We start from the raw sequence: 24,068 nt of genomic DNA, 5'->3' as shown, positions 1-24,068 counted from the left end.
TACTGGGGCAGCTCTGTCTCTCTTTCAGTGCATGCATGTGTGCATGTGTGTTTCCTGTACTGAGAGAGGAATGAGAGGGTAGACCATGTGCCTCTTTGTGCAGAACGTCTCTCCACAAAGCTGTGTGTGAGTGTCTGGGTGTGTGTGTGTGTGTGTGTGTGTGTGTGTGTGTGTGTGACTGGCAAGGGACAGAGTGCTGTTGATCTGGGTAATTGATAACAAACGCTCCTGCCCTACCCTGGGTTGGACTTTCGGACGGAGTGTAAACAGCTTCCTCTATGCCCCGAGGGGGGAAGTGGAGTAACGGAAGCATGGAGCAGTGGGCGTAAAAGAAAAACAGTTCAAAGAGAGGTGGAACTCTCCTCACAAGCCCTCATCATTTTTCATCAGTCTGCTGCTCCTCAGGACTATACTGTTCATCATCACTCTCTCCAGACTGTCTCCAACCCCAGGTTCCCTCTCCAGCTGTAGAGCTCCATTCCTGGTCTCAGGAGCTCCATCTCTGACTGCCACCTGGTCAGATCACCTTCCTGCATGTCACAGCCCCTCAACTTCGAAGCATGACCGCACGCTATCTGTCACTTCCCTCAGCCTGAGTGCTGCCTCAAAGAGGATGCTACTACCAGGTGGTCAGTTTTGGCGAGCAAACACGCGCGTGCACAGTCGCTGCCGAGGGCTGCGTGAGGCCTGTATGTCGCCTGTTTTGGGACTGCGACCTGGATTTGACCCTCTTGCGTACAAACTTCTTGCAGAAGCCTTGTTTTGTCGTAGTTTGACTCCGGGGATTGTCTGCTGTTCAAACACAGGATTTGACCTTGATCTGAGCCCTGACCTTGACTCGGTTGGTTTTGACCACTGGAGGACTTCCCCGTCCACGCTGACCCCTGCTTGCCCTTTGACACGTTTGACCTCATAGAAGATGTAGTGGCCGGAGGGAGTGGGAGGAGCCGGGCCACATACCCCAACATGATTGGCTTAAACTTCAGTTTGCAGGACCTGCTGGGGAATTTTGAGCAGGTAGATAACAATTGAACTGAATATATTAAGAAGGAGAGGGCTTACTTCTGCCAACAAATCTTTTATGCAATGCATTGAAACAAAGATGCACAACATGGCATGGAGACGTACATGCACACCGTTCATTCTTCCTCTCACCCCGTGGTGCAGTCGACTTTATGAGTTCTGTGCAGTCATTATTGGACTCATTAAAATGGAATGAATCTGTTCTGGCCTGTGCTGCTAGTTATTAAAGTGTGCTACCATGCAGAGAAAGGCCAATTTAAATCTGGAAAGAGGCGTATAGCATAGAACAGGACACGCTTTGTCACTCCAAGCCTTTATCGTAATTGTCTTCGAAAATGTGTCAGGGAAGACATTTAGTTATTTTCAGAGATAAGATTTTTGAGCACGCCACTGCTTAGTAAATGGCGAAGGGCCTAATTTTTTCATGCTGTCCACAAAATGTATGTGCTGATGATGCATGGCACTGTACAGTAGTACTTCCTATACGCAGTGGTGGAAAAAGTACTCAAATGTTTTACTTAAGTAAAAGTATCAATACTGCAATGTAGAAGTACTCAAGTAAAAGTCCGGTATTCAAAATTTACTTGAGTAAAAGTACAAAAGTATTGGTATCGAAATGTACTTAAAGTACCAAAAGTAAAAGTACTAAAATGTTTGCAAATAGCAGATCTACTGCTATCGATGCGATGCCACGAGTAGAAGTGAAAGTATAGACAATTGGAAATACTCCAGTAAAGTTAAAGGTAGGGTAAGTGATATTTTTGGGTTAAAACAAAAAGTATTTTGTTAAAAGGTTAAAGCACTATATTCTGATAGTAATCATTGCTATAGAGTGTTTGTTCAGTAACAGGAGTCTCCTCGCTTTAATAAACAGAAAATACATTTTCCGGTAGGTCAAAATCTCAGCCAATCAAGTACCAATTTTTAAGCTTCATTTTTATAGTGTTCCAGTTCCAATTTTGCCTGCTCATTTCTTAGTGTCATCACTTCCAATTTCACTTGTTTAATCTATATCCTGATTGAGTTCTCTATCCTGATTGGATAAAATTGGAAATTGAAACGAAAATGCATTTTCTGTTTTATAAAGAACTGGAGAGACAAGGAGACAACTTTTACTGAACAAACACTCTATAGCAATGAGTACTATCAGAAGAATATAGAGCTATTTAACACTTATTTTAACCAAAGAAAATCACTTACCCTACCTTTAAAGTACCTCACAATTGTACTTAAGTACAGTACTTGAGTAAATTTACTAAAGTTGCTCTACACCACTGCCTATACGTTATGTGTGTGTGGGATGAGACATTCAAACTCAGCCGCAGGATGTCTCTAGGCTTGCTTTAATGCATTGTTCAAGTACAAATGTTTGTGCTGTGTGTTTGTGTGTGCCTGTGAGAGAGTGCGTCCATGCTGTATGTACAGTATGATGCATGTGGGCATCTTGGCAGAGGCAGAATATCGCTGGGAGCTAAACTCATTGCTGCCATCTGCAAAACCAAAAATACAGTATAGGTTTAACCCATTAAGACCTGCAACGCATCTGTGTCACTTTAGACGTCTTTGGCCATTCAAAAATAGCAGATATACAAGCTCATAGCGCGGCACCGAGTGCCGCGCTATGAGCTTGTAGATCTGCTATTTTTGAAAAATCTTGAAAAAAGAAAAATTTGATTTTTTTTTTCAAAAAACTGTTAGGATTTAGAAAGCATTTTTAAGAATCGCCTCAGGTCTTAATGGGTTAAATTCAGTCTGTGAGTGTCCCTGTGGGCGACACTCACAGCAGTCACAGTCTGCCGTTGCTCCAACCAGACCAGAGCCAACCAATCTCTCCACTGCTCATTACTCTGTGTATGGGATCCAAATTCCATTACCCTCTCTGTTTCCTTTTGTATCGCGTGTGTGTGTCTGTGCGCGCGCGTATGTGTGTGTGTGTGTGTGTGTGTGTTCCTGTGTATCCACAGTGCTCAGGATGTGTGTGTCGTGTCACCACATAAGTGTGTGCCGATCTTATCCCCATCTCCAGCGTCCTCATTAGTGTCTAGGCCAAAATCTGAAAAGTGTTTTATCTTTGCGGAGATGATATTCACTGTGTGGAGTTGGAAAGCTAATGATTGGCATTCAACACTCATTATTCATTAGGCATGTACTCAAACGTACTTCATTGAAAAATTATGACTGACATTGTCATTTTGATATTTTCCTCTGAAAATATTTTCCTCTGAAACCATGAATAAAACATGGGCTGGTGGGGAACAGAAGCATCCTGTTGGGAGACGTGGGATGCTGTGGCGCACACGTGTGTGTGTGTGTGTGTGTGTGTGTGTGAAAAAGAGAGTGATCAGTCAGCGTTCTGTAGTAGCTACCTCAGGGTACACTTACCTCTGCATATACCTCTGTATCAAAGTAGTCTTTCAGTAGGTTCCATATAATTTAAATGGCAGCGTTGTACGTGAATGTATGCCTCTGTGTGTCTCTTTAATAGCTGCTTTGTGTGTGTGTGTGTGTGTGTGTGTGTGTGGGGGGGGGAGGTGTGTGTGTGAGAGAGCGTGTGTGTGCAGTGCATTGTACAGTGCAGGTTAACTTCCACTGGAAGTTACTGAAAGAGCTTTTTTTAAAAATGGAAGCACTTGGGCAATGAGCTGGAATAGCGCCATATGGTTCAGTGGCAACATGTAAGGTTCTCTTTATAACCCCCCCTCCTCTCTCTCTGTCCGTCTCTGTGTGTGTCTCTCTCTCTTTCCCTATCTTTCCATCTGTCTCATGACCTTTCCGTAGTGTTGGATTTGTGTAAGCTGTCAAAATGAGCCAGCGTGCGATTGTTAACCTTGTGATCTTAGCAGAGGGGTATTCATACTGTAGTCTTGAATCTTTTGCAAAAAATGTCTGCTGACTGTTCAGTAAAACAAATAAACCCAGCTGCATCGCCGGGCTGCTGACCAGACGGACGATAGACAGTTTTTTTTCTTTTGTTGTTGTTCTGTATGCCTGTCTGGGCCGTGTTTTGAAGTTAAGGGAGTTAACTGCCGTCACGCGTTAAAGGCGGTCACATGCCGCCGTTTGCCACCGTCGCTCATCCCATGTGATGTGTGCCACCAATGTATTGTTTACATACTGCAAGAACATGTGTACTAACGCAGTGTGGAAGTGTGGAAATATACCCAAATGGTCCATTTGTATCCAGTCTCAGCGTTTAACACTGAGGATTTGACTGTGTGTACTGTAACTGATGGGATCACATTGTGTGATGCTTGCCGTGAGAGTGAATGTGTGTAGAATTGAATTAGGGATGGGGCTGCAATACATGCATACTGTGCATACTGGCTCAAGTTTTCTCTTACCCCGAATATTTCATGAAAAACAAAAAAAGACATTTGAGAATGTACTGTATTTCAGTATTTCTTTCTGTGCTGAAAATGGGCTGAACACAGGGGAGCTCTAGCAGAGAGAGAGAGAGAGGGAGAGAGAGATAAACGAAGCGGTATTACACGTCTAAAAATAAAACGTTCCACAGGATGCTCTGCTTGCACCAGTCTCCCTCGTGGTTCTATCCTTAGACACACAAACACCCCAAGCCTCCTTGAGATGCGGCCATATACAGTGGGGCAAAAAAGTATTTAGTCAGCCACCATTGTGCAAGTTCTCCCTCTTAAAAAGATGAGAGAGGCCTGTAATTTTCATCATAGTTATACATCAACTATGAGAGACAAAATTAGGAAAAAAAATCCAGAAAATCACATTGTCTGATTTTTAAAGAATTTATTTGCAAATTATGAGGAAAATAAGTATTTGGTCAATAACAAAAGTTCATCTCAATACTTTGTTATATACCCTTTGTTGGCAATGACAGAGGTCAAACGTTTTCTGTAAGTCTTCACAAGGTTACCACACACTGTTGCAGGTATGTTGGCCCATTCCTCCACGCAAGATCTCACCCCGTAGGATCAATTATTATTTTATTTTTTTTAAGAACGGTGAGCAAAAATCCCAGAACCACACGGGGGGACTTAGTGAATGACCTGCAGAGAGCTGGGACCAAAGTAACAAAGGCTACCATCAGTAACACACTACGCCACCAGGGACTCAAATCCTGTAGTGCCAGACGTGTCCCCCTGCTTAAGCCAGTAGATGTCCAGACCCGTCTGAGGTTTGCTAGAGAGCATTTGGATGATCCAGAAAAGGATTGGGAGAATGTCATATGGTCAGATGAAACCAAAATAGAACTTTTTGGTAGAAACTCAACTTCTCGTGTTTGGAGGAGAAAGAATGCTGAGTTGCAACTAAAGAACACCATACCTACTGTGAAGCATGGGGGTGGAAACATAATGCTTTGGGGCTGTTTTTCTGCAAAGGGACCAGGACGACTGATCCGTGTAAAGGGAATAATGAATGGGGCCATGTATCGTGAGATTTTGAGTGAAAACCTCCTTCCATCAGCAAGGGCATTGAAGATGAAACGTGGCTGGGTCTTTCAGCATGACCATGATCCCAAACACACCGCCCGGGCAACGAAGGAGTGGCTTCGTAAGAAGCATTTCAAGGTCCTGGAGTGGCCTAGCCAGTCTCCAGATCTCAACCCCATAGAAAATCTTTGGAGGGAGTTGAAAGTCTGTGTTGCCCAGCGGCAGCCCCGAAACATCACTGCTCTAGAGGAGATCTGCATGGAGGAATGGGCCAACATACCAGCAACAGTGTGTGGTAGCCTTAAGACTTACAGAAAACGTTTGACCTCTGTCATTGCCAACAAAGGGTATATAACAAAGTATTGAGATGAACTTTTGTTATTGACCAAATACTTATTTTCCTCATAATTTGCAAATAAATAATTTAAAAATCAGACAATGTGATTTTCTGGATTTTTTTCCCTAATTTTGTCTCTCATAGTTGATGTATAACTATGATGAAAATTACAGGCCTCTCTCATCTTTTTAAGTGGGAGAACTTGCACAATGGTGGCTGACTAAATACTTTTTTGCCCCACTGTAATGAAACTGTCTCTTAAGGTGCTCACTCGTTCACATGCACATCCATCCATACAGTACATGTGCATGCATACATGTGGGCACATGCGTTGCATACATATAAGCATGTGTGTGTGTGTGTGTGTGTGGGCACGTACTATACACAGACAAATCAGACTTGGGACACACACTGATTCAAATGGCTTTTTTTTTTACAGCGTAAGGAGCGCCGGGTCCTGCTAGCTGGTGAACACGTAGAAGCACACAGAGACAGAATATCTAGCGCCAACATTCAAATTGCATGTATCATCCTGTATCACAGAATGAACAGAGCTTAGTGTGCTTTAGTCGAGAGACCCAGCATCACATTCCATCACATTAGCACTTCTTAGGGAGTTGCTGCTGGATGTACTGGTGGTAGGGGGTGGTGGGGGTGGGGGGGGTTTCCAGTTCCAATCAATGACTTTGGAGAAGAATATTAGTTTACACATCCTCCAAAAGTGCAGAGAGAGCACTTTTAGAGAAACGCAATTACGCAAACTTCTCCTTTGCCCTCTGGTAACCTATCGTGGCTGTCGGACAGAAACCTCACAAACTTTTAATGTTTTTTCCATCACTTAATGCCCTACTTCGTCGTACATGAGTGTCAAGCTAAATAAATGAAAATTGCAGATCTGCAAGCTCACAACGCATTGTGATGCGACATGTTGTGAGCTTGCAGATCTGCACAATTTTCACTATTTCTGAAAAAGTTCCATTTCCTGAAAAGTAATGGTTTTGGACATACTAGGTTTCCACCCGACAGTGACGCTATGCAGGGTGTGTGCGCGTGGCAAACAGCAGCTCCCATCATCCTCTATTCACTGATAATCAGCTGTGACTGCCTACCAAACTCTTTCCACCATGTGATTTCCTTTATTTCCCCAAACTGAACCTGGCCTGTCACAATTATATCATCGACTGACGGCAATTATTTTAGAGATTATTTTGCCTAATGGTCAGAATCATTTCGGTTCATCTGTATAAATGTGCTATGTTCAAACATTTTCAAAACTAGTGGAAATAGCCAGTCTAAAAGCTCACTAGTGAGCTTGTAAATTTCCACTATTTTGACAAATTTTGACCATAGTACATTATTTATTTTGATTATTGGTACTGGTCATTGTCAATCATTTATTTGTACATTTTGACTTGTCTGCCCTGTGCAATTTCTGTTCACAAAGCCTAAAAGACAAACAGGAATGTAATTTTGTGTTTATGTTGATGTCAAAAAACGATTACATCGTTAATCGCAATTATTTGTATGACAATTAATCGTCAACAAAAATGTCATGATCGTGACGGCTCTAAACTGAACTCCGCTTTCTTCCTCCTTCTGCCATACGCTGGCCATAATACCTTTTGTGTAAAAGATGGAAAACGGTCGGGTTTTACAGCTCTACAACCTTTCTCTGTCTTTGCCTCTTTACAGGACATCCAGGCCGAGATCGATGCCCACAATGACATCTACAAGAATGTGGATGGGAACAAGTCCAAAATGGTCAAGGCCCTGGGAAGCTCAGAGGAGGCCGTGTTCCTCCAGCACAGACTGGACGACATGAACCAGCGCTGGAGCGACCTGAAGACAAAGTCGGCCAACATCCGGTCAGTACCTAAAAAACTTTTTTTTTACGTTATTGATCGTTATTGATCAGAGCGTAAACAAAAATCATAGCACAGACTCTTCTTTTTCCTTAAAGTCATACCGTGTATCACTCATTTTAGTAGTATTTTTGGTGACACCTCTGGTAGCTCCATTGTCTGTTAGAACTGCGATGCCCAGAATTCAGTTCCAAAACATGGCCTGACCGCTCCAAAGCGAATGCTACAGGGTTCTAGCGCCAATGTTATTTTGTAAAGAAACAACAACAGATAAGGAATGTACTAACTTTAAATTTAATTAAAAGATTATATAAAAAATAACTTTTGTTTGATTAGAAGAAGTTACACAGTAGTTGTAATCACTGTTGTGGTGTCAAAGGGCTTTACAAGGAACAATAGATAAGATGAGATGTTTATTGTCACTGTATTCAAAATACAACAACATTTTGTTTAGTGAACCCACTTCAAATCAAATCAATAGCAGAATCAACATAGAAATACAGATACAGCAGCTTTATGCCATAAACTGTTAGGTCCGTCTTAAGTCAAGTCATAGTCTGTTGTTATAAACAGAAACATCCATAATGCATACAATACATTTTAGAATGAGTTTAGTCTAGCTGAGTTCAGACATGGATACCGTTACATTTTTGGGAAGCTAATTATCATAAGCTGCCGGCATAGGCAGTAGGAGAGGCGTTCTCACATGCCCTATTTTCCTGTACAGTTTGCGGTATATGTACCGTTCTCCTTCTTGGCGTAATAGTCGAGTACAGTACTTGGTACTCATGTGAGATACAGTATGTCAGTAAGCACGTAGACTAGGCATTTGGTGATGAGAATTATCAATATAGCATCCATGATCCATCCATCTGCAGGCTGGCAGATGGTTGTAACTTTTAATCCATTGAAATAAAAAAGGGGAGAACTAATGGTTTTCTGCTGAGGAAACGGCAATGAAAGCGACCATTTACAGGGAGAGTAGGCCTAATTATGTTGTGATATGATCAATGATCATCACTCATTATCACAGGGATGTGGGGCTTAACAGAGGTGGACTGCTGCTCCAGCCTAAAATCTCTTACTTCCACTACAAACATATCTTGAAATATCAACTCGCTCTTTCTTTTTTTTTTTTTTTTTACGGCCCTTTAATTAGAGCATTAAGTAGCTACACCTTTGTGTGGTGGTACGCGCTCTCTCTCACACTATTAACGACTTGCTCTGCCCAACAGACAGAGAGAGAGAGAGAGCATGGCCAATAATGGTTCGAGCGAGGTAGCGTCACCGACAGTGAGTTGTACTAGTAGCAGGGACAGATGCATTGTAAAAGTAATATGAAACATTTAAAAACAAAGACTTTGCCTGCAATGCTGACACTGAAAGTTTGGTGCACGTTCATGCAGACAAGTTGCCTACAAATCTTGTATATTTGAACAGGGCTTTAGACAACAAGAAACCAACCGCCAGATATTGCACTTGTCCAATAGCACATATTGTCGCCACAACTGATTTCAGTCATTTGCATTCCAGAAGCCAGCATGTCTTCTATGGAAGCATGTGCACGGCAAATAACAGATCTACAAGCTCACAGTACGCTGAGACATGTTGAGAGTCGGTGCATGTTTTCCAATAAATGCACACGTCATCATGAATCACAACTACCGTACTTGGCTTGGAACAAGTAGTAGAGAGCCACAAGGCCAAAAAACATCTACTGTACATGGGGCGTAGGTGTTTTTCCCCACTCTCCTGCTAAGATTTAGCAACAACACATCAATACATACGGTAGTACTGTACTGTAGGTGTTGTTGGCCAAGGCCAACGTAGAAACGTAGTCAACACACACTATTCCTATACTCCTGCACCTTGCATTGTAAAACGTCTCCTAGAATACTGTCTGGATGCCACACACCATTGATTTCATGAAACATCAACATAGTCTCATTGATGACTCATGTATCTCAAGGTCTTTTTGGGACCTTGCGGTGTGCATGTTATAACGACACTTTAAAGTAATATTGACTGGATCCTTCTTCACCATAAAAATGTACGTCTACAGTAACTTGAGTTCTCTCCGCCAGTGGTTCTCAAAGTGGGGTCCGGGGATCCCCCAGGGGTCCTTGAGGGGGTTCCAGATGGTTACAGGTTACAGGTATGTAACTCAGAGCGTGTACAAATGTAATCAAATTAATCCTTGGTTCCGTTTGGGCACTCTGAGAGTTACGGAGGTCCGTGGCCTAATGCATACCAAACTTGAAATAAAAAAGTTTGAGAATCACTGCTCTCAGCCATGGAGTGGGGAGATGATATAAGTATGTAAGCTTCAGGTAGGCTCGGGAGCCTGGCATTGTTTTTTTCTGAAAAACTTATGTTACTATATCAGTGGTTCTCAAACTTTTTCATGTCAAGAAATAGCTTTTTTTATATGTATTTGGCCGTCTACCCTCATCCGAAAATATTTTGTACCAGGAACCCCCAGAGGCAAAGATTTGAGTAAAAAAATGTTTGCTTTAAAAATATATATATTCAAAGATTTGCAGAAATGTTGCACAAAAACAGCAGATCTACAAGCTCATAGCGTGGCACTCAGTGCCGCGCTATGAGCTTGTATATCTGCTATTTTTGAATAGCTAAAGTATAAAATAATGGTTTAAGTGGTTACACAGATGCGTTCCCAGTTTTAATCGGTTAACCACCAATATTTTGTAAATGATTTTGAAATGCCCGATCTGCAACACATGTGTATCTGCAACAAAACAAAATCCCCTATTATTACGTGGGCAAAATTGGAATACCATGGTTAAAGTGAGAGGCAGCGTCAGTGTAGGTGATGGGGGGGTCAGGTGGATATTTTAGAATGGAATGTGAAGTGAATGAGGAGCGTGTGGAGAGAAGCAGCGTGGCCAGGCAACAAACTGAGGGGGCGAGGTTAGAAAGATGCTAAAAAGGAAGAGATGCACAGGGTCATAAAGAGAGAGAGATACAGTATGCAGTAAAAGATGCTGAAGAGATTTGAGTTGAGGGGTTACAGAAAAATTAATGGAAGCAGTTCAAGATAACGGTGGATGATACAGACGTCTGTGTGTGTCTGTGTGTGCGTGTGTGTGTGTGTGCGCACGTGTGAGTGCGTGCGAGAGGTGATTAAATGAAGACGGTGAAGAAAAATTACAGAAATGCAGAAAGACGGGGTTGATGTTCCTAAATCCGAGTTTCATTAATCGTAGCCCCTGCTGTTTATACCCACTGATTCACTATATGCCCATGGGAGAGGACTTGCGTTGTGCTGTCAGCTGTGTGTATTAGCACTGTATGCGGGTCTGCATGGGAGTGTGCACAGCGCATGGTTTGTTGTATACAGCCTCATTATACCGTAATTACAGCACATATGTAATTAAGAATAGCAAGGAAACACCCTGTATACACATCGCTTGGATACATTACGTTCAGAAGCGATCAAAACAGAGCACTTATGAAGACACATTCACACATGCCCAGCACCACCTACACAATTAGCAGTGAATCCTAGATGTATTAAAAATACTCTAATTGGGTCGCACACTCTGTCTGCTTGTGGCTGATTCATTTGGTAGAGTTTCAGTTTACTGAGGCTGTTTTAATTTAGTATTCAGTAAGATTGTATTTATTGCTTGCTTCATCTGTTGTATTTATAATGGTAATTTCCTGAAAATTATATGAGCACATCAGAACATTATTTATTCACAACAAATGCGCTTGTGCATCAGTGTTCCTCAAATTCACTTTGAATGATTGTGTTTTGGTATGAGATCTTTTTTGGAGCTTGATCTATTAAATCGTGCGCAGTCCTTTGAGTCTTCCATTGAGTGGCGTTGTCGCTGTAGCACCGCAGCTGTCAACTGTGTGCTGATTGCATGTGTATACCAGCAGACAGTCGAGTCTGAAAAGCTCTGACAGTTGTACTCTGAGTTCTGGCATGTATATCTAAGGAATTCAAATCATGCACTGTATCATCATCACTCCTTTATCTTTTAGCATACAGCATCAGCATTGATTAGTTGTTTGGTGTATGATAACTTTAAACAGGCTATCGCCATGAATAAATAAAAACAAATGATATTCATATTAATGCACCAAATAAAAAAAATAAAGATTGTTCACGAGTCTTTGAGCTTGAGTTCGAGTCAAGTCTGAAGTCTTTGAGGTCCGAGTCGAGTCTGAAGTCGTTGTGTGAGTGCCACTCAAGTGCGACTCAAGTCAGTCTCAAACTCGAGTTCCAATCTCTGACGATCTTGCGCATCGTAATAACGTTTTGAATGTCTGATGTGCATCGGCAGGGCCCACCTGGAAGCAAGCGCCGAGCGTTGGTCCCGTCTGCTGGTTCTCTTGGAGGAGCTGTGGAAGTGGATCTGTCTGAAAGACGAGGATCTGACCAAGCAGATGCCCATCGGAGGCGATGTCCCCACCCTGCTGCAGCAGCAGAACCACTGCACGGTACGTAGTGTCCTTGCCGTGCTGCCACTCATCTGTCACAGCGCCTTATGTGTTCCTAGCTCATTCCTAGTGCTGTTAGGCCGTCTGCCGTCTTCATTTTTTATTCCGTAGTTTTTGTTTTTCTCTCTCGCAATGTGCCATGTTTTCGTGAGACCCTCAAGTCTTACAAGAACATGACCCTGCACTTGTATGTTGTTATTTTTCCTCACATCTTAAGTTTTGTTATTCTGCAGTTTGTGCAAATGAATGAACTGTGAACTCTTAATGGTCAAGGCCAATGTGATAACTGTTAACAACAAAATAACTACACTGACTGTAATAATAATAAACTTGAGTGGTGTAAAAAAAAAGCTTCAACAAACAAAAAAGCTACAAGTTTACTGTAATAGCTGTAACAGGGGCGGCACTAATGATGTGTGGGTTGGCTACACAATGAATAAATTACTCAATATTGTGTAAGAATAACAACTGATAAGACAATCGCAACCACCGCATGTTTGTTTATCTCCCCTCGGTTAATGCTCAGTGATGTTACTTACTATGGCAATTGCTTTGATGGAACTTTGTTCCAAATTAGTGCAAATGTGCTTTTATAATACAGTACCACCATCAGATTGTGTAATCAATACCGGTATCGCTACAGCCCAGTCAGTAAGCATGACCATATCCTTCTGTTTACACTATACATTTAACCTCTGCCATTACTGTTACTTTTCATTAGCATTCCACTCTAATACCTATTGTGACATCCTATTTTCAGCATTGTCGTCAGTGTTATTCATCTTCAACTGGGTCCACATACGCTCGCGCGCACGCACACAGTCAATAAGTATTGAGCTGTCCCTTTCATACCTTTGTCACCTCTGTTATTTTTCATTGGAGTGTGCCAGAGAGTATTATTTATTCCAGCCAGCCAGTTATTGTCGTAGTGTTGGTATGTAATTGCTTTAAGATAGATGACTCAGCCAGTAGCTTAAGTATTTACCCCCCAGATAGTCTGTCTGACTGCAGCTGCCACCATTTTTGTTGATATTTGCTTTTGACACCATAATACTTTTCTCTGGCCGTTCTCTCTCCCTCTATCTCTCTATATGCTTGTACCATTCTCGTAAGGATATTTTTTGCTCCAAATTGCCTTGAAAGCATACATACACGCAAAGAAAAGATGGACACGGATGCGCCTGTGCGTCACCATCGTGTGGTTGTAATAGTGCTTGCAAAGCCAACTTTATGACTCGATGTATTTTGAGTGCACTCTCTGGCTCAGTATATAAATGTGTCCTCTCTTAGGGCTGTAGTATGACCTTCGGGTCTGGCCTTTCTCTATGTTTTCTAGTCAGAGAGAGGGGAGCGAGATAGACAGAGAGAGAGAGAGACGAGCTTCAGCCTAGCAGATCAGACAAGCTCCATTAGACTCGGTGCGGGCTGGGAGAACACACAATATCCACCAGAGGAATACAGCCTTCGCACTGCTCCTGCTGTGCCCTTGTCTTTTTCTCATTATCCTCTTTCAGTTCCTTCCATCCCCTGGTCTTTCACCTGTTTATTGGTCTACCTCTCTGGTCTCTCTCTCTCTCTCCCGTCCTCCCTAAAAAAGTCTTTACTAAGTCTGTGTCCTCCTTACATTTTCCTCTCCCAATTCCTCTACCAGCTCCCGCATGGTAAATAATGGAATGGGGGAGTTGAAAGTTTTTTTTTTTTTAAGGATTAATTGTCTCCGCCAGGCCGAAGGCCCGGCAGAGACTATGTTTTGCACTCTGTCCGTCCGTCCGTGTGTCCGTCTGTCTGCGAGCAGCTAATCTCCGGCACCACTGGCCGATGGCAGCGAAACTGTGGACTCACACTCCCTGGATGCCAGAGCAGAACCTCTGCCCCGAATTTTTCAGATCGGCCTGTTAAAGCGCCACCAGGAGGTAGATTTTTGCAACAATTTGGATCAAGATGGATCTGTCCGATTTTTCATATTCCATCCTGATTGGCTAACATTGGCGTCTAAAGTTTGCAGGATTGGTCAGTTTTCAACAAAATGCCTCAAATCATGAATGCAATGTGTGATTTCTGTGAAATTTTGCACGCACATTCCCACTAGGCCGAGGAAGAAATACCACCTGAAATGTTCAAATCAGCCTCATGGTGGAGCTATAACAGGCCGATTCGCGTTTTTACCTATAACTGTATCAATCTGCGTGAAACTTTGCCCTTCACATTTGCCTTTTATAGCGCCACCAGGAGGCAGAGGAAGAAATGCCACCCCTTTCACATTGGCCTGTCATAGCGCCACCAGCAGGTCGATTTTTGAAACAAAATACCTCAAATCATGAACCGATTGCCGTGAAAGGCCTAGGAAGAAATGGCACCTTTTTCACATTGGCCTATTATAGCGCCACCAGGAGGCCACAATAACCTACCTGACCTGGCGGAGCCCTTTTTCTTGTTCTATCTAGGTCTTTTGGGGGTTTATCACTATCCTTAATACATTGAGCTTGGAGGTCTGACCGAACAGGGCAGACCTCCAAGCTCAATCGAGGGGCTCATTGACGAGGGGCAGGGCAGCACAAACAAGCGTGCCTTTGAACACGACATGCTATATTAGTTAGACACACACCTGAAATACGCAAATGCACACGCACACATTCTCTCTCTCTCTCTCTCTCTCTCTCTCTCTCTCTCTAGCTCATTTGCATACTTACTGTACACAAAATGCAATCAAACTAGGCTAGTCACGTAGTCAGTGGTGGAGAAGTGTACAAGGTGAATGGAAATTGATAGCTGTGTGGCAATCACTGGCAACTCTTTCGAGTAAGGTCACAAGTAAATAGTGCTTGCTTTCTTTATGTTAGGGATATAAAAGAGGTGAACTAGGCTAAACCACTTAGCCCACAGAGCAAAGCATGGTATGGTTATTAAAGAGACCGGGAAGGAAAGTACAGTACACAGTAAAAGCCTCAGTGTTCATTTATCCATTTGTCTCAACCCATAGTGTACAAATGTATAATGGTCCCTTAGCGATCCATTTTGTTACATTAGTACTCTCTTAGAGATAAATTGACGCTCGGGATTTTACTGTGTAAGCAGAAAGATTTATAGTGAAATGTGCGAGTGACTGACAAGGACACCTTGGACAGAAGGATGTACAATTCAGAAAGAGGAGAGAAAAGCATAACCTGACTCGGTCAAATGGAAGAAGCTTGCGACACACATTTTGTTTCACAGCCTACTTCCATCTGAGACTCCTGAAGCAGAATTGATGACAGACGGCATTTTAATTTTTTCAAGCTACTTGGCAGGTGATTGGATGATCCCGCCCCTAGCAGCCGCTGATTGGTTATAACACGTAGCGGTTCGGGCAGCTTTACTCCCTGAGTGATCCCAGACCTCCTTCCTGAAATCAAATGCAAATGAGATTTCCGGAGGGAGGGGGGTTTACCAGGCTAAGAAAAACAGGGCAGAGATTTTAAATTAGAGAGAGGAAGGTAAACGGACATAGACACTGGCATTAGTTGTCTAAGATTGTGTTGGAGCATCAGCTATCGGAGAGCTGAACAACACTGTTGCTTTCCCTTCTATCCGAATGGCATTGTGCACCCGAACCACTGATATAGTGAGAAATTGAGAGGGAGAGCTCTAATCTGTGAGTGTCTTCTCCCTGCCCCAATGTGCATTGATTTTGTCTGTGTTTTTGTCAGCTGATATGGGCTATAATAGCTTTTATTAATCACCCATTCAATTATACGTTAAAAAGGCTGCGTCAGTTTCCAGCTGATTAAACTCATCAATCAGCTGTATTAAATTAACAGCTTTATGGCAAGAAGAGGAACAAGAGCGACTGCTTCTGGCCATTTTTAATGACTTTTATCTTTGAGTTGTTTTTTTTGTCTTTATTGGCAGGAATGGTGATTTGAAAAGAGACTCCAATTATTTACATTAGAAAAGAGTGGAAAAAATTAAGTAAAATAATAATAGTCATTGTTTTCGAATTCCTATTAACTGCTTAATTGGCTTAGTTGAATTTTCTTTCTTACTAGTCATGCCAGCTCACAATAGCAGCTAAACTAGCATAATTAGACTGGCTAAAGTGGAGCTAATACTCCAATTGGCCATACTAAGCCAGTTTAATCATGCTGTCTGTATGATTGATTGGTACCGTTTGTACCTGGACGGACAGGTCGTAAAAAGGAAAATGAAATGCATTAAAGTGCTTTGCTGGATCCCCCTTATCTTCCAGGAGAGCATTCTTTTGACTCAGTTTGAATAATTACCTATCTCTGACTAACTCTAATTTGCTTTCTTCTCCTTCCCCACCATGGAAATAGAACTGTGTATCATTGTCATGGATGTTGACATCCATTGCATGGTTGTTAAAACTTTGTTTGAGTTGGCCAAGTCGTTTTTATTGTTTCTTGCCATGAGGCAGGTAAGCAGAGAATGTTGTACCATATCCTTAGCATGGAACAGGCAGCAACCACCTACTGGCCCTAGCCAGTAGACATTAACTGTAGATTTTGAACATAAACAGAATTGCTTATCTTCAGCCTTAAAGGTTCTATGACATTCATTTTCACTTTTTTTTATTTTTTATGTTTTTTTGGGGGTTTTATGACCTCAATTACACCCAAAAAATCTGAACTTTGAACATTCAGTGGATTTTCTGTGGTCTGGGGTTTTCTGAATAATTAGGCTGAAAAGTAATCTGAGTTTGGCCCTTCGGCAGTGAGGTCACAGCCGATTAATCCCGCCCACTCTCCTCCTCGCCCCTCCCCTCCCCTATCCTTTCCTTAGGGGTGATTATTGACAGGCAAAATCCCTCACCAGTGACACCCGCAGGCAAAGATTTCTTTTTTCATTGCAGTTGAAAAGGCTTTAGAAATGTGAGAGAAAAACACCTGCCAGGGATCAATGGAGTGGAATTTTTTGTTAAAACTTTCTATACACGTTTGAAGGACCATGACAAAGACTTTTAATGTGTGGTAAAACTGAACATCATGAAACCTTTAAGCCACACTGAACTTGCATTAACTGCTACACTGTGTTCTTGTACAATCTAATTGAGCTCCAAAGGTTGAAAAATATAAAAACAGAACCATTCATTTGTGCTTTTGTATTATTTGCAATAGGTACATGAGTCAGCACTTCCAATGGCAGGCTGCTTGCTTCTTCTCTGCTCAAAGACAACAAAGGACAATCTTCCAAAGCTTTTTAAATGCCTATGAGGGAGCTTGAAACTTGGTACACAGCCACATCTGGAATGTCAATTCAACATTAAAAATCTTAGGCTTGTGTAGAAACATAAAGTTCGATTTTCAAGCTGTTACATTTTATTGTTGAAAACTTTTTAAAACTCTCAGAAAAACAGAAAAAATCAATTGAATTCATTAGTTTGATTTACTATTTAACCCTAACTGAATGCCTTGCAGCCTGAGATGATGCCAAAATAGTGGTACCTGCATTGAGGAATTCTAGTAAAAAAAATAATTATTGTTTTTTTATAAGACATGGTAGATAAGACAGGTACTGTACATCAACAAGACATAACAAGAAAACAAACAAACACCAGAATATAATGCATAATAAATAAACATGAGTAATTAACCCATCATGATGAGGTAGGCCACCACAATTCAAAAGTTGGACACATTAACAATTAGGCCTATACAAAGCAGAGCAGTCATACAGCAGAGTCAAGATGATAGTGTGATAGGACTCCAGATATACTCAAATGTTGTTAAACTGTCTTGTTTGGTTGCTCCAAACAAGACAGTTTTCTCTCGCTCTGCCGTACTCTGTTCAACAGACTCTTATGCTTGGTACCCTTGTAGCAAAGAGAATAATTATAACAGAGTGGAAGACTTCCATTGTTACTTGTTTCACTATGGCTTAATGAGTTTGTATCACTGATACATCTGGAGAGGCTATGTTGCAACAAACAAGACAGTTTAATAATTTAAACTACTATTACATTCACCTCTAATTGCACAATTAGCCTACAGTATCCTTGGATGTGCAATGCCGCACAATCTACGTATCCAATCTGAAAGCACAGTCCCTAAAGTGGCTTATACATTGGCCAATAACAACAGTGGGAGTCAGAGACTGTATGTGATCGGGCTTATGTGATAGGTCTAGGTGTGTGAGTATTTTCAGCTGTAGTCAGACCTTGCAAAAGTGGTCAGGACCCTTTCCGACATGTTGAATTGGCGCCGGACATCAACTGCAGTACTGGAATGCCAGAGAAATAAAACATCTTTCTGCAGCAGCATTTTCTAAATATCTAGTTGTGGTTTATTATCATGGCAGAATAAGACACTGATGGGCTATATATAAAATGCGACTGTGTAGGAGAGTTGCAGGCTTCTGGCAGCACAATGTCGCACTGTCTGGTATTATGATGTTCACCGTACTGTGGGTGGACAGCTCATAACAGACTACAACAGGATATAATAATTTTTCAAATTCAGTAGTCATCAATTTCCTCGGAAGATTGCCCTAGCAATTTTGGCTTTGACGGACCATTTATTTTAACACCGAAGATTGACAATTCACTAAATAACATGACCTAATCTTGTATCACAGCAGGCTAGGAAAACAATGTAATCATGACAGGTGAAACAATAGCCAAGTTCTGTGTCTCCTATGTGGAGACATGGTACCGCATGTACTGTACCAGGTATGGGTACCTGGGAGAACCTGGGGTAGAACAAAGGGAAATAAAAAAGCTTTCCAACTGTATAAAAGTTATTGCCAAGAAGCACTGTTACAACAGAGAAATATTCTACCAAACACACATTCAAAACTTTTTGTTTAATATTTATTTATTAAAAGCTTTCCTTTCTAGTAAATCCTACTTTGCCTAGGGCTGCTATGAGATGATTCGTAATCAAAGCTACGTAGGTTATTACTCATGTAGGAATATGGCGTAGGACTCATAGACATTTTTGAGGGTCGGGATAAGACAGCAGATACAGATGTGAAGCTTTAAAGATGACATTTGTTAACACCATGACCGACTGTTAACACCACTGACACACACAACGACACCCCCTCCTCCCCCATCTTGATCACTACTGCTCAGGTGAAGAGAGAGCTGGGGAAACTCCACGCCAGGAAGGCTGCGGCCCCTCATGGCGTAAGCCTGAGGGTCCTCAAAATCTGTGCAGACCAGCTGTGTGGTATACTCCAGCATGTATTTAACCTGAGCCTCCGTCTGGAAATGGTCCCATCATTGTGGAAAACATCTTGCCTGGTACCAGTACCAAAGAATAAGAACCCCAGTGTTCTAAATGACTTTAGACCGATGGCCTTGACATCCCACATAATGAAGACCATTAGTGTGGAAGATGCCAATATCTACCCGCTACACAGAGCACGCTCCCTTTGAGTTAAGTCTGGCAGCACTGTGAGAGTCATGTTTTTTTTACTTCTCCAGTGCATTTAACACCACACAGCCCTAAATACTTGCGGATAAGCTGCTGAGGATGCAGGTGGACTCGCCCATTGTTTCCTGAATTACAAACTACCTGACCAACAGGCCACAGTTTGTGCGGCTACAGGGATGTGTCTCAAATTGGGTGGTGAGTAACATTGGCGCCCCCCAGGGGACAGTTCTGGCTCCCTTCCTCTTTAGCCTCTACACACCTCAGATTTCATAGATACTTGCCGTTTGCAGAAGTATGCAGATGATTCTGCTATTGTGGCAAGTGTCAGTGGAGGCCAAGAGATGGAGTGCAGAGGACTGGTTAACAGCTTTGTTCAGTGGTGCGAACAGAACCACCTCAACAGGTGGTGGATTTTGGGAAGAAGGGCCCCCCCCCCCCTTTTTCCATCAAGGGAGAGTATGTGGAGGTGATCCAGAGCTAAGTGTCTGAGGGTGCAATTGGACAATAAACTGGACTGGACCTGGAACACAGATGTCCTGTACAAGAAGGGCCAGAGCCGGCTTTACTTCCTGAGGAGGCTCAGCTCCTTTGGTGTGTGTGTAGAACTCTGCTGAACATGTGGTGGCCAGCGCAGTGCTGTATGTGGTGGTATGTTGGGGGGGTAGTATCAAGGAAGGCGCTAGCAGGAGACTGAATTGGCTTATCAAGAAAGCTGGTTCTGTACTCGGTACCACCTTGGATACTGTGGAGGAGGTGGCCAAAAACAGGATGAAGACTAAACTCCTAGCCCTCATGGACAATCCCTCTCAACCCCCTACATGACACTGTGGCAGGGCAGAAAAGCTCCTTTAGCAACAGACTGTTACACCCACGTTGCGAGAAGGAGCGCTATAGGAGATATTTTCTGCCTGCAGCAATAAGACTGTACAACTCCTCATCTGGTTGGCTTAATCAGGCTGATTAGTATGGGGGATGTTGAATTCAAGCCATTGGACTCTTAGTGGTGTTTGGTCTGTTGTTTCTTTTATATTATAGGTTGACTATGCTTAGATGCATATTTTAGATGTTTTTTATTATAATGTATTTTATTGATGTCTCTATGAGAGCTGCTGTAACACCTTAATTTCCCTTCGGGGTAAACAAAGTACTTACCTACCTACTTAAAAGTTCAACTGAACGTGTTGAAGTTTGAGTGTTTTAGAAAATACTTTTGTACTGCCATCTGTTTGAAGTTCAGGGCTGCCCAGAGGATGGATTACAGACTCAAGCCCCCAGGCTGGCAGCCATGAACATGCAGTTGTTGACTCCTTCCTTGTTGACATCATTACTTTTTCATACCTTGCAAAGTTTCCTCTTTGGGGGAAAAGTATAGGAGCAGCTCTTTAAAGAACGTGCTCTGACTGCCAAAGGATGTTGTAATCAGTTAAAGTGTTGTGCATTGCTACCGCAGTGTTACCCATGTGCTCAACAATTCGACTTGGGAAATTCAAAGATGATTAAAATAAAGCCATTTTGGTTGGTAATTTCCCATGCTAAAATGTAAAAAGGAAATTGTATGAAGCAAATAACATCTTGACTCTCCACCCAAATCCTGTCAAGACCAATTTCCATATATTTTACATGCAAGGAATTTGCTTTAGTACACAGTGCAGTGACATCCCACCAAAATAACAATTAAAGCATACAATCAATTGCCAATTAACACTTAAAACAGGACTACCTACAAACTACATAGACATACAGGATTAACAGAAGGTATTCACGGAGCTAAATGAGAAACCAAAGCAATCAATTTCTACAGGTAATTGTACTTAAAGCATGTCGACCTTTCTTTCAGTTCTTCTTCCTCCTTCACTATCTTAAGCATTTTGTAAGGGACCCTTGACTTTGCTGTTACCTCGCTTCCTCTGACAAACCTCTTCCTCTGTGTCCTCCTCTCCCCGTATTTCCCTATCTTTTAATAACTGTCCCCTCTCCTAGCTATAGTATGTTGCGTATTACAGTCCCACCATTTGAGCTGGGTAAAAAAGAATCATTGGAATTGATTAAACCGTTCATTAGCATGGTGATTTAATTTGACTTCGGCAGGAGGCTCAATTTCTGCAGCATTTCACCAGAGGCAGCTGTGTGAAATTGTCATTGAGCTCAACCTTCTGCAGGGATATTACTTTTTCCCCCAAAGTGAGACTCCTCCCAAAAGCATCATTTTGGGTGGAATGTGCGCCTCATCTCGACACCTGCCAATGTTCCTGCGATGAGTCGTTTATTGCCATTGGCTGACAACTTATCTTTATTTTTCCCTCCCCTGGCTGCTTTTCTCTTTTTGTGTGCTTTTTACCCCTTTTTCTCCCCAATTTAGTCATCATGCCACTTGATTGGCAAGATTATCTCCGAACACGCGCGCGCACACACACACACACACACACACACACACACACACACACACACACACACACACACACACACACACACACACACACACACACACACACACACACACACACACACACACACACACACACACACACACACACCATCTTATAGACAGCTACTGTAGCCTCCTACAGAGCCACATCATAAAACCTTTTCAATTATCATTGTGCACAGAGAAAAATATTTCTCCTCAATCACAATAATATTGCATATACTGTTGTTGTGCAGTATATGCATCGCTTTCCCTGTTTGTATATCCATTATATAGTACATGCACAGTAAAATCTCATTAACCTAACCTAATTAATTTCTAGTTGATTAATCCATTTGCAACTCAAGTGTACAAATGTAACCAAATGGACCCTCACGGTTTCATTTGGTTACATTTGCACACCCTCAGAGTTAAATTAACACTCAGGAATTTACAGTGTGGCCTTAAAAAGAAAACACCCCACGCAACCCAAGTCGATGCTGACTAATGTTGCGTGAAAACAGTGTGTGAAAACGTCACCATTTTCAGCACCTCATTTTCTAGCGCTCTTCTCCGTGTCGGAGAAGAGTGGGGGCTTTATAAAAGCTGGCCCTGCCATCTAATCGAGTTGCCTCGTAGCATCGCCGGCTACACCGTCTCCTCACAAAGCAATCACACACTCCAATAGGCATCAGTCTCCCCCTGGGGTCATGCTTACATTAAAGCAAAGAATAATTATACTGCAACACGCGACGCTTGCTTTTTGTCTGTTGCTGCTACTCTGGTCGCATATAGCTGTGGCGTTCACGTTGACAAGAGGATTAAGAAATTGACCGTCCAAAACCTCAGTTGTATTCTGAGTGTTCTGTGTGTATGTTGGGAGGGAGGAGGGCCCCTGGCTTTCTATGCAGAGAGCATGAGCACAATATGAGGTATTAATACTAGCCAGCTCTGTAATGGGAAAGCATTCAAGGCTCAAGTGCCTGGCCTCGCCTTTAGCCTTTATGTTCTGCTAATTTCACTCTGCCTTCAAGAAAACGCATAATTTGACCCTCTGGCCTTCGACCACTTCTCAATTCCCATTCTTCTTTCTCTTCCTCTCTCTCTCTCTCTCTCTCTCTCTCTCTCTCTCTCTCTCTCTCTCTCTCTCTCTCTCTCTCTCTCTCTCTCTCTCTCTCTCTCCTCCCCATCCCTCCCTCCCCTTTCGCTCAGTCTATACCTTTTAACTGTAGAAGGCCAGACGCAAACGGGATTTGTAATGCAACCATCACCTAATTAGCTGCCAAGAGCTTTGTTTTAGCAGCTACAGTATGAGCTGAATGATAACACCTGCTCTTACCTTTGTGTTTATGAAAAACGCCTGCTTTATAATGTAATGAATGTCAGATCTGATTTAAGTGGAATTGATAGATTAGTCGATATTTCTGTAGAGGATACAAATCTAAACACAGCACTTTCCCAATATATTACATGGTGGGTAATGTGGTTATTTTAAATAGATGCACCTATTTCAAAATGCACCTTTTCCCCCGTAAAGATTCAATATAGAGGATATGCGTGTGACATCATCATCAAACCCGGAAGTTATGCAGGAATGCCTACTGAGTGTCAAAAAAATACTTTCTGGCCTTGACAGCCCATGCATCCAAACAGAAAAGTCATATCTGATTGCATTAAACAACATTAAACAATGTTAAACTCATTTTGCATGTTTCTTTGCCACTCGATGTGCCATTCACTTTAAGCATGCGCATATCCTCTATTAAGTCAATGTACAAATGCAACATTAAACCACATATCGCGTGAAAATTGTTCAACTATACTGTAGGACTAGGAGTTGTTTGTTATTGCTGGGTGTATTTCCCAAGGTGTATATAATACAATACTTGGGAATAGACTTAACTAGAAAGTGCGAGAATTGTTTGTCTCTGGTAATCCTATTGTACATTGTGCTTGCTTGTTTTATCCTGCTTAAAAAGTAGACCATTGATAGTGTACACATCACTGATGGTGTCATGAAGAGAAAAAAAGAGAGACCGAGATTGGTTGAATCAACCATTCATCTGCTCCTTTAACATTGACCCCATATCTGAACTTGGATGGATGGATGTGTTGCTGGAGCTTTGCAGTAACTACACACTGCAGTCTACATATTGATGTCCAAAATAGGCATGCCAGGTTGAAAGCGGTTAA

At 42.2% G+C, this 24,068-nt stretch overlaps 1 protein-coding gene across 1 annotated transcript in view; it reads left to right on the top strand.

The window, feature by feature from the left end:
• utrn (utrophin) overlaps positions 1 to 24,068 on the top strand; it is a 227,020-nt gene that overhangs the window by 137,779 nt on the left and 65,173 nt on the right. The window contains exons 60-61 of the mRNA XM_084082101.1: positions 7,456 to 7,628; positions 11,942 to 12,098. Coding sequence (XP_083938227.1) covers positions 7,456 to 7,628; positions 11,942 to 12,098 — 330 coding nt within the window. The remainder of the gene's footprint in view (positions 1 to 7,455; positions 7,629 to 11,941; positions 12,099 to 24,068) is intronic.

Source organism: Gymnoscopelus microlampas (assembly GCF_963454915.1).
Source record: "Gymnoscopelus microlampas genome assembly, chromosome: 16".
NCBI lineage: Eukaryota > Metazoa > Chordata > Actinopteri > Myctophiformes > Myctophidae > Gymnoscopelus > Gymnoscopelus microlampas.
Note: the sequence above shows the minus strand (reverse complement) of the source record. Positions and strands in the feature narration are given on the sequence as shown.